A 12,395-nucleotide genomic window follows, 5' to 3' on the forward strand; every position below is an offset into this window, starting at 1 on the left:
ACAACAAAGTAAACAGTTGATTGCCAATTTTAATTTTATTTGTGATTATATTTTATACTTACAATAAAATTTACCTTCCCACAGACCACTTACAACCAACTCATGGACCACAGATTGAGAACCACTGGTCTAGAAGCATCTCTGAACGGCCCAGGTTGTGTCCATCCTTGCAGACTATCTGCATCCCTTCATGGTCATCGTGAATCCACAGGGCAATGCGCCTCCCCATGGAGCCGTAGTGACTAGAACATGGTTCGAAGAACATTCCGCAGATTTTACCACCAAGAAATGGCCTCCCAGGTTAGAGGGTCCACTGGACATGAACCCTGTGAAGCATCTTTGTGATGCTGTGGAAAGGTCCATTCAAGCTTTCTTTGGACGTCTTTGAGATCCAAATCCTTTATTAACCAGACTCCATTTCACCGAAAAGCCTTTCCCTTCAATATTCTTTTCTTTGTCAATTCAATGAATTTAGACCCTGTCTTAATAGTTCTAAACAGAACTCTTCTATTCCAGGCAGCTAAACTAATACTAACAAATCTCAACCAAACAAAAAATAACCATCACTTTGCATCTTTCCTCTCCTTCCAACGAGACTTTACAGTATAGATATTGGTTTAGTCACTTACATTTTTCATATTATACTGTTATATTCTATTAACAATATTTTAAATCAATTTAAGCATCTTGAGAAGTTTTTTTAGTTATCTCTTTTCATTATTACATGCTTGTATTATTACTATTATTATTACTATCAGTTTACTTTATATTTTTTAAGTTTGCTTTTCTATCATCTTGTAAGTCCCTATAGCTGTTTCATTGGTTGTCCAGGGGTATGCTTGTCATTGTCAGCATAAGTCTGATCATTATAGGTGGTTTTTACAGCAGGGACAAGGCTATGTTGGTCTGTCACTTTGTCCTGTATGCTTCTGGACAAACCTGTAACCAATGTTCTGTTTGTCTTTATGTTGCCTCTGTAATGTATGCTACTCCTAAATAATAACTAATAAATGGATTTATCATTTTCCTGGCTTAGAAAAGGCAAGTACAATTGCCTTATGCCAAGAATCTGGAAACCGTTCTTCTAGAAAGATTCTGTTGTACAGAAAGATCAGCTGGTCACAAGATTTTGCTGGCAGATATTTGGTCGTTTTATAATGGATGAGAGACCATTCTACGGTAAGAGCAGTATTAATGCAGCTCTTCACCATAGAATTATAAGAATAAGAATCCTTAGATTCGAAGTTAACTGGATGCTTTTCATGTTTGTCTTTCAAGACCAGGAACTATGGAGGGCAGGATCTTGAAAAGATGGTAGAAAAAGTCTCCCCAAGAGTATGGGCCTTGCAGTTAGGTCTGCAATAATGCATCCATTATATTCCAGGACCAATGGAGGGTTTAATATATACGTCCCCTTCATTTTATGAATTTTGCCCGAGACAGCTTTGGTGTTGTTGGTACTGGTCGACTAGGTAATAGTGGATGTAAAGTGAATCCACGATTCCCTCTGGCTCTGATAGTGTGCTTTGGTGGACGCATGTTTGAAGACTAAGAGATTGTCCATGGTAAGATATCATTGGAATATCGTCCAATCTTTGTTTTGTGCCTTTTTTTGCTCATCAAGGTTCTGGAAATGGTGGAAACTGGGTAGATGTTTTCAGAATTGCAACTGTAACAGCATGGACAATGTTTCCTGAGACGTACACCACTACACTATTGATAGGCTCCTGACTGACTGTACTAATGTTAAATCTGCCAGATGCTGAAAGACATTCTAGTTAACCTGATCAATCTTCCAGTTCAGTAACCTAAAAGGTAGACCCCACCTATTGTTAAGTAGGCTGGTTATCATGGGAAGTGATCACTTCCATAGAGGTTCTCCTCTACCTCCCAAGTGAGTGAAGGAAAAAGAGAAGTCGAGCACATAGAAAGATCAATAGCAGAGAATGTACAGATGGGAACATGGAAAAAGGTGTTAGTTCCCACATTTAGAAGGAAGAATTCATCGTCAGTGAGCATATGCTCTATGACATGTCTCCTTCCATTAATGCCAGCAGTATCCTACAGGATGTTATATACACTGAAATTGCCCAGGAGTAAGACAGGGTTGGGCAGCTTCACAATGAGATCATCAAGGTCTATCTGGGAGATGTCAGCCCCAGGTGACAAATAAATCGAAGACCATTAATAAAAATCTGCATGTAAGGTGAATTGCTACTGCTTCTATGTTGGTGGAAAGTGGAACAGGTTGAAATGGGGTGTTCTTGCTCAGAGGGACAGCAACTCCTCTGTGGGCAGGTCCATCCCCAGTTCTGTCCTTACATACAATAGTAGTATTACGAAAGGAAGGTTTTCATTTGCCTTCAAATATGCCTCCTGCAAGCAAAAGCAAAATGGTTCATGCTTTTGCAGGAGAGCCTTGATGTCATCAGTATTTTGCCGGAAACCATGACAATTCCACTGTAGGAATTTAGCTATTATTTTGGCTTGGTGGCTCCATCAGTCAGCTTCTGAAATACTGAGGGCTTACCCTTCTCAGTTTTCAATTCATCTTTTTTGGGAAGTATGGACACTGTCCCATGTCCATTTCTTCCTCTCGCAAAGAGTTCCAAGACTGAATCATCTGGTGTTAAGGATGTCAAGGTACCCTTTCACCTTGACATCCATTCTTTGTTGAGAATTAAGGGATACTTCAGGGTTGTTTTTATTCTTTTCTTCTAGTAATTTCCTTTGTTATTGGTGGAGCATTAGGAGGTACCAACATGGGAATGGCACCTGATTGATCCATCTATCTGAATATTTGGGAGCTAAACAGGTAGCATGCAATGAATGAATGGTTTTTAGTGGGATGGCCATTTCTGTTTAGGTTTCAATAGAACACCTATGTTCTATTGGTTTAGACTGCAGCAATAATTCAGACACAGAATGGGTTTGTTAAGGGAAAGTCTTGTCTGACAAAGTTGATTGGTTATTATGATGTGGTTACAAAGGAACTGGATGCAAAAAATAATTTTGATATCATATATTTGGATTTCAGGAAAGCTTTTGATACTGTTGCGCACTATTGTACTATTGGAAGACTATTGTACAAACTGGAGCAGAATGGTATTAAGGGTAAGTTGCTACAATGGATAAAAGGATGGTTAAGTGGGAGAAGACAGAGGGTGGTAATCAATGGGTGTTGCTCTTTGTGGACTAATGTTATTAGTGGAGTCCCACAGAGTTCGGTGTTGGGTCCACTGTTGTTTTGTATATTTATCAATGATATTGATGAAGGTATATCAGGCTTAGTGTCAAAGTTTGCAGATGATACAAAGGTTGGCAGGGTTGTTAATGACAGTAATGGCAGTGTGCTACTGCAACAGGATCTAGATAATTTGGGCAGATGAGCTAAGAAGTGGCAACTGAAGTTTAACCTTGACAAATGCAAAGTACTGCATATGGGTAGAAGTAACCCCAGAGAAATGTACCAACTGTGTGGTACTACACTTAAGGTGGTAGAAAATGAAAAAGACCTGGAAGTAATTGTGCAGTCAGATATGAAGTTTTCTGAGCAATGCAGACAGGCTGCCAGGGCAGGTCATGGGGTTTTGTCAATGATATATAGGAATTTTGCTAGCAGGGAAAAGGAGGTGATTGTCCCTCTGTATAAGGCAATGGTCAGGCCATGCCTTGAGTACTGCGTACAGGTCTGGAGGCCTCATTTTAGGAAGGATGTAGATTTGCTTGAGCGTGTACAGAGAAGGACAACAAGATTGGTGAGGGGAATGAAGGGATCCTCTTACCAAGAGAAGCTTAAGTTCTGCAAATTGCAGTGGCTGGAGAGTAGGCACCTGCGTGGTGATCTGATTGAGGTGTATATGGCCTTGAATGGGTTGAGCACACTGAATTCTGATGGGATCCTACCACTTGTTCAGATTACGAACCTAAGGGGGCATAAATTCAAATTAAGAAAGGACAGATGTAGAATCGATGTGCGGAAATTTGCCTTTAGCCAGCGGGTGGTTAATTGCTGGAACAAACTTCCATCTGTCGTTGTGGAAGTTGATAGGTTGAATAAATTTAAGGAGGAACTGGACAGGCATTTGGAGGGAATGGTGTGATTTTTTTTTTTTTTTTTTTGGCTGATGCTGCATAAGCTCATACACTTGCTTTCTTGCATCACATGCCGCTACTACTACTACCTATCTGCTACCTTCTGAACATAAGTAGGTTTATGTTCAAAAGTTTCACCACTTTTCTTGCCTCCTTATATGAGATGATCAGCTCTGCCTTTAGTCTGCATATTTCTTTTTCTTCCTTCCACCCCTGGCATGCTCTTGAGTATGCAAGGTATTCTCCCTGGCAGTTACTACAAGTGGGTTTGTAGCTGAACTTGATGTAGTTTTGTGGTTCTTTGCAGCTCATCAAGCATATACAAGGGCTCCACAACAGGCCATTTGTGAGTATCCATATTTCTGGCACTTAAATTATCTTAAAGGATTGGAATATATGGACAGTGATGAATCAAACATCAGAATGTTTCTAATGGGAAGAAGTTTCCAATCCTTAGGTATGAATATTCATTTTGCAGCTGTCACTCCATGGGATTTTAATTCAGATAGGTTTCCTCTTCAGACACTTCAAGGAGATTCCATTCTGAGATGGCACCACAGGATGGAATCAGTGTCTTGTTAGAGGTAATTATGATCTGCATTCCCCCAATGAACTTGGCTTGGAGGAGCTATACTAAAAGAATGTCACTTGATTGTAGCCATTTGACTGATTTAGGAGGACCTGCTAACCCTTCTGGATAAAGAAGGATGACATTTTCATTTTTCATATAGGTTTCTCACTTGTAGAGTGGTATTATCAAGTTGCAAAAGTGTTAGACTTGATAAAACTTCTGTTTTCTGTCTTTCTGCTGAGATAATGTTAGCAGGATGACTGTTTAATTTTTCTGATAGGGAACATGTTGGGGCCCAAGAAAAAAGAACATTATCAGGATTCACAGTTTTTTGTATGTAGTTCAGTGCCTAGGTTCCCCATCCACCGTGAAGCAAAAATGGGATGCCAACTACCCAGCAAGCAACTGAAGTGGGACCCCTCAACCACCACCACTATCCCCCTTTCCAAGTTTCCACAGATTGTAGCACATAGCAAACATGCCAGATTCCTATGGTGTAAGCCTGAAAGCTATGCTGTGGGCATTGGATTCCAAATGCTAATGTGAAGGACCAGCAACATCACTAGGAGTTCCCTTCACCATGTGCAGGTGCCAACAGTGAAGAGCCTTCATGCTGGCAGCTCTGTTAGTAACTTTGAACATATCTCACATATATAAGGTGTAAAAATACTATATTATTACATTATACTATATATTATATTATTAATACTCTATTTTAGTAGTATAATAATACTACTAAAAATACTATAATGCAGGTTGTTTCATACAAGGTATGAAACAATAAAAGCAGGTGCTGAGGTATGGCATCCACACCACAAAGAAGAATGACCTTTTGCAACACAAAGCAATACAAATTAGTATTGCTGCTTCAAGTCTCCATTAAGAAAACTGGCACTTTGTTTAATGGAGGCATGAAGTAGCTAAAATCAAGTTTTGTTCGCAGAGCAAAGCTGTCATCTCCCCATCTCTTCTATAATGCAGTATAAGTCATGCCTTCTGAGGTTATGATAAGCATCACAGTGTGGTGAGATCCAATATTCTGTACCCCTTGAGACTACAGTTTCTGTAGACCAGTAGCTAGATAGATAGCCCACAAAACTGAACATATTGGTATTCATCAGGAGGTACCTGGATCACAAAACTGAACATATTGGTATTCATCAGGACGTACCTGGATCAGTTAGTATATAATCTTGATTTCTCTACCTCTACCAGGTGCAAACAGAAGTCCAAATACTGTATGTAAAAGGGTGGGGAGGGAGAGGACTGTTCTGAAGCCACATTATATGAGAAACTAGGCATATTCCTGCTGTGTGTACACCACATCCACAAATTTCATCAACCCATACAACATCCCTCCTTCCCAAAGTTTTACGTCACCTATCCCAATGAATCAGGAACAGATGAACTGAAGTTTTAAGTCAAATTAAGACAAAAAACACCTATAAAAATTTTTAAAATTCCTAAAACTTTTGTAATCCATTTTAAAAATATGTGATATCAGGTTCAATCTTAGTGACAACATCCATTTCCACCTACAATCTGCCAAGCTCCACTTACTTTTTCTGGCATAATTCCAATTATCAATTGCCTCAACCACCACTCATCTCATTTATCCTAATTATTCACTCCGTGATTCCTTTCACTTTAAAAGTGGCATTGTGTAATATGCCTACTCTGATATTTTTCATTAAAGACTTCATAATCTGGAGTCTTCTCTAGTTTTGAATCTTTTCACCACATCCTGTCAAATTCATCTGTTGCCTCTACTGTTCTCCAAGCTCTACAGATCACTCAAAACTGTTTAATTTCCTTTCTGTGAAACTTGTTCTTCCCCACTTTAACTTTCCTAATAGCAAATTAATTTTCCTTGGTGATTTTAATATTCACAACTCAGATGGTAGAGATGCTGAAGCTTTTGCAATTATTAATAACCTTACATAACTTGTTCATTTACCTACTAGAATACCAGGTAACCCTAACCACACACCCAACACTATCTTTCCTCACCAACAATCCTTCAGAGTATGCAGTTAGCATTAGTGGTCCTCAAGTGATGGTCTCCCCTCCCTCCCTCCCTCCCTCCCTCCCTCCCCCCCCCCCCCTCTCTCTCTCTCTCTCTCTCTCTCTCTCTCTCTCTCTCTCTCTCTCTCTCTCTCTCTCTCTCTCTCATGGCCATTCTCCACCTCACGTCATTTCTTACTACAAGAATGAAAAATGATATGATCTTCATGGTTTCTATTCCTCTTTTCTTAGGTTGGACTGTTGTTTTAACTCTTTGTGGTCCAATGTTATTTCTATTATCTTTCTGTTCCACTCCAGCATGAAAATGAAAAAAAAATGAATACTGAATATGAGCTCTTAAAATGTTATTTTTGAGTTTACGTGAGTTATCATAATAAAAGTGGTTGATAAAACATTAAAAAATGTTTCAGAAATTTTAAACATTTGTTATTTATATGATTTTAGTGTGTGTTATTTCTTGAAACTTTAACAAGGATGCAATCCTGATTTTTTGGAGCACATCTCACAATACCGAACTATTTGTTTTCTTCCACCATTAACCCTTCCATCACTATGTACTGCAGTCTTCCTTCTCGATTTTCTTGTTTCTTCACAAAATGAGGACAGCCATTCAATCTCTCTTTGGCATCTGAACTTGGCCTTTTCTAAAAAGGGCTTTCTTATTTTGGACATCTCCTACAAGCTGAAGAATCAACTTCTTTTGAAACTTGTTGTGATGAAGTTTTTTTTTGAGATGGATGAGCCACCTTCAACAAGATGAAGCTGTTCACAATCAACACTTCTAATAGCCAGAAAACAATTTTTTTCTCCACCATTTCATTGATTTCTGAGTGAATTAATAATTAGCACAGTAATGGTCAACCCAGTCTAGTGCTCCCATATTTTTTGCATGTTCACAAATAGCAACTGGTTTTTCAATCTGTAAAGTTCCCCCCCCCCCTTTTAACCTTTCCTGTTGTGACCACAGTTTGGGTATCATAAAAGGTAGAAAGTTATGATGACCTGTCAACCAGTGTTGGTGTGCCTTTATATCATCCAAACACTTCTTCAAAGTGTTTGAGGGTAAGGGATTTCATTTGTTCACTGACCGATTTTAAACTATTATTCAATTAGTAGAAAAACTACATAAACTGAATATACACATAACAGGCACTGCTATAGGAAACAGGAAGGGTTTACTACTATAGATCAAGAGGACAGAGACAATTAAAAAGGTTGCTGCATAAAAGGTTGCTGCATAAGAAAGGAGATAAATCAGAAATTGGAAATTATAGACCAATTAGCTTGTTATCCCACATCTACAAGTTGTTCACAAGGGTCATTACTAACAGATTAGAAAGAATACTGGATGAGAATCAACCGAAAGAGCAAGCTGGCTTTAGGACAGGATTCGCAACTATGGATCACCTTCATGTAATATCACAGCTAATGGAGAAAGCAAATGAATATAAAACACCATTATGCCTGGCATTTGTGGATTATGAAAAGGCATTTGACTCCATACAGCATAAGGCAATGTTTCGGGCACTGGAAAGACAAGGCATTGATACCCCATATATTATGATTTTGAAGAAAATATACGAGAGTGCTACCTCCTTTATTAGACTAGACAAAGACAGTAGGAAATTTAAAATTGAGAAAGGAGTTCGACAAGGAGACACAATATCTCCTAAGCTGTTTACTGCTGCCCTTGAGGAAGCTTTCAGAAGATTAGACTGGTCGCAGAAAGGAGTCAATGTGAACGGAGAGTACCTAAACCATTTGCGATTTGCAGATGACATTGTGGTCATAAGCCATGATCCCAAAGAATTAGAGGAAAATCTTAATCAGTTATGCACAGCTAGTAAGGATTTTGGACTAAAGATGAATATGGCTAAAACAAAAGTAATGATGAACAAGTATGCCACAGAAAGAGACATAATGATTGAAGGAGCAGTAATTGAAAAGGTGGAGTCATATACTTATCTGGGACAAGTTATTAGCTGTAATAATGATAAATGGCTGGAAGTCAAGAGAAGAATAAATTTTGGATGGATAGCATTCAGGAAATATAGTCACATACTGAAGAGCAATATCCCAGTTTGTCTGAAACGTAAAATAATGGACCAATGTATACTCCCCACCATGACTTATGGAAGTGAAACTTGGGCACTCGCCAAAAGAATGGAAGAGAAGCTGAGAACCACACAGCGAAGAATGGAACGAATCATATTGGGAATAAGACTGTTAGATAAGAAGAGAAACACATGGATTAGGCAACAAACTCAAGTAAAGGACATTCTTATCAAAACTAAAGAACTAAAATGGTCTTGGGCAGGACACATAGCTCGAAGACATGATGACAGATGGACTAAGAAAATAACAGAATGGTATCCAAGAGGAGCTAGAAGAAAACCTGGAAGACAAAGGCGGAGATGGATAGATGAAATTCATGAGTTTGTGGGTAGTAAATGGATGTCCAGTGCTCAAAACAGAAGCAACTGGAAAGTTGCTGGAGAGGCCTTCATCCTGCAGTGGATTGAAAATGGCTGATGATGATGATGATGATGAAAAGGTAGAAAGCATAAGTACAGTTCTTTTGTCTTTCTATGCCAGCACCTGAACTGTATCCTCCTTTCAGAAACCAACAACTCGATATTTTTTAATTGTCTCTGTCCTCTTGATCTATAGTAGTAAACCCTTCCTGTTTCCTATAGCAGTGCCTGTTATGTGTATATTCAGTTTATGTAGTTTTTCTACTAATTGAATAATAGTTTAAAATCGGTCAGTGAACAAATGAAATCCCTTACCCTCAAACACTTTGAAGAAGTGTTTGGATGATATAAAGGCACACCAACACTGGTTGACAGGTCATCATAAATTTCTTCATTGCTATTGCAAGATATATTCGAGATCAAAAATAACATAACCCACACTATCGGACAAAATTAAATCAAATTCTGAATGGGAAAGTTCTAACAATTTCTTAATTTCTTCATCAAAAAGGCCTTTTGACATGTTGATGACATGAGTAACACTATTTCTGGCAGAGAGTAAATACACTAAAAACAAAGAAAAACTACAGCCACCAGCTGTTAATAACTAAATGTAAACATTCAATTAGTTCATCAAAGTGTTTATATGAAGTATAAATAGCAGGCAGTTCAACAACTTACCAGAAGAGTGAGAAAACAAGCTATAAAACTGGCAAAATAGAAAGGTGTGTCTGACAGGACAGTGGGCCAGAAGAAAAATTTTACAATGGTGCATGAGAGAAGACATTGGACCACAAAGGGTTAACTCTCTTGATCCTGATGTTTGCTAGCTCAGATCATGTCAATGAAATTATTCTTGTATGGATGAAATTCTTGAAACTCATTGCATTTTAATTTTTTTTTTTTTTTAATCTAAACCATGTATTTTCAGTAGTGCTAGGGCTGTTCAAGATAAGAACATAGCATATCAAAGCAGCTTGTTTATCCAAATCTCTAGTTTTGTTTGAGGTACATAAAAGACTGAATTTTGTGTTATAAACACAGCAGACTTGAGAATATTTAAGTTAAAATATTATCACAATGTGAGCCATCAAGCAGATAACCCCATCTGCATTGTTGAAATTGATCCCATTACTCTAATCCTAATTTCTTGACTGATACTGTTTACAACAGATGCAATTTCTTGTTTTAATTTGTAACTATATACATTAAAATCTGGAAAATATGGTGACCAGCACAATCCAAACCCAAGAATTGAAAGAACATAATCACAAAAGGTGCTTGTTGAGGATATTCAAATTTGCATTTGGCATAATTGTTCAAAACCTATAATGTCAGAAAAATGTTTGTTCAAAGTCAACTCTGATGCTTTGGAGAAACAAGTTATTCTTCCAACACATTCATATAACAATCAGGATTCACTGAATTTCTGTGAAAAATTGGCCTGAATGAAACAAGTGTAAGTTGCAACACAGGATAATACAATTGCCAACTCTACTTGTGTTCTCATGTTTATTCAACTTTATGTGTCACATATTTCGGAAAATATATGCAAGTTAAACCAGAAAAAATTTTAGAACACCCCATAGTTTTGTTCCACTTCCTGAAACTGAAGACAATAAAAATTTATAAAACTGCATACATATCATTTTAATTAAATATATAAAGACTTTTAACACATAACAAAGCAAAATAAATATGTATAACAATTTAAAAACTATTTGAATTCAATAAATTGTCTTTCAAAATAATTTTCAAACTTACATCAGATGGAAGAAGCTTTAAAAGATGACTGTCTACAGGAAAAGATGCAAGTGCTTTAAAGGCAGCTCCTACAGTTAAAGGATCAGTTTCACGACAGATGTGCCTCCAAAGGAGTGATGAGATATCCCCTAAAAATTTGTCATATTCAAAAGATGAGATTCTTAGTTTTGCTGACAGAGACATGAGCTGCATTAACCGACTAACTACCAGTGGCCTGAAAATAAGTTTATACTGCAATCAATGAGAATCGATAACAGAGATATAGTGAAGTCCTCTTCACATAAAGATGACTAGAAAAACAGCATTAACCAAAAAATTATGAATGAATGGGTTAGAAGGACATAATTATGTGGTAATGAGCTGCCTACTAAAGAGAGTCCATTGTCCAGCAGTTAAATGAACCAAGCTTAAGATAATTTTTATTTTGCATTTTTAAATATTTGTTTATCAGTATTGTAGACCCTAAACAAAAAGTTTAATTGCAAAATAGTTGGAAATTTATTTCTTCTAATTTTTTAAAGAGAAGTTTAGATGTAATGCTGGATAGTTAAGCCAGTTTGCATTCTGAAGAGGGAACTGAACTCAAATGATGGCATGATTAGCCTTCCAAAAGTTAAGGCTTAGCATTTAAATAGGGTAAGGAAATACAGGTAGTTCTCGCGACTTTAGGAGTTAATTTGTTCCTAGCGAGTGCTCGTAAAGCGAAAACTCATAAAGCGGGAATTTATTTCCTATAGACATAAGTTAAAAATAGGGGTTACGTTCTCAACAATCAAATTAGTTAGCTAATTAGTTAATGTTTAAACAATGATTGATTTATCGAAAGAAATGAAAACGTAGCCTGTAAAATCAAGCAAATTATAATAATAGAGAAATTATTTACAACTTAGAAATGTTAAAGAATATTTGTTCTTCACCATCATCATCGACTAAATGCACACTCGTTGATCACTCATTATTGGCTCGGCACTCATTGGTTTGTTGCACAAGGAACCGTCTTCTTCAGAAATTTTCAAGAGGCATTTGTTTCCAAGATAATCTTCTCTTTTAATTATAAATTTCACGATTGCATGCATAAGCATTTTTAACAGCACACACAAATTGCAACTAACACAATTGGCGTGGAGTAGCAAGTTTACAAAGCTTAAAAAAAATAATAATGAAGAGAAGATTCTGAAAATTTATTAATGTTCTTTATACAATTAAAGACTGATTGAAATAAAGGGGAAACACATTTTACCATAATAACATAAAAACCACACAATTTCAGCTATAGGTATTTTCACAAATGCAATAAACATTGAGTTTACTACCCGTTTATAATTGCTTGCAGTAACAGAAAAGACCAATAAACCGGAAAGTGCAAATTGTCTTTATTGTTTTATAGTCGTGACCTCCAGAAATGTGCTTTAGAAAAATATCACAAAGGCATTTAAAACTGATTCTTATAAGGGAACATATGAAAA

At 37.1% G+C, this 12,395-nt stretch overlaps 1 protein-coding gene across 2 annotated transcripts in view; it reads right to left on the bottom strand.

Annotated features, from left to right (window-relative positions):
* LOC150083319 (focadhesin-like) overlaps window positions 1-12,395 on the bottom strand; it is a 457,209-nt gene that overhangs the window by 336,270 nt on the left and 108,544 nt on the right. For both annotated transcript variants that reach the window (XM_090377973.1, XM_090377972.1), the window contains exon 6: window positions 10,930-11,143. In XM_090377973.1, coding sequence (XP_090234099.1) covers window positions 10,930-11,143 — 214 coding nt within the window. The remainder of the gene's footprint in view (window positions 1-10,929; window positions 11,144-12,395) is intronic.

This window comes from Mastigoproctus giganteus, chromosome 7 (assembly GCF_048544385.1).
Source record: "Mastigoproctus giganteus isolate SK-2022 chromosome 7, ASM4854438v1, whole genome shotgun sequence".
In the NCBI taxonomy this organism is placed as follows: domain Eukaryota; kingdom Metazoa; phylum Arthropoda; class Arachnida; order Uropygi; family Thelyphonidae; genus Mastigoproctus; species Mastigoproctus giganteus.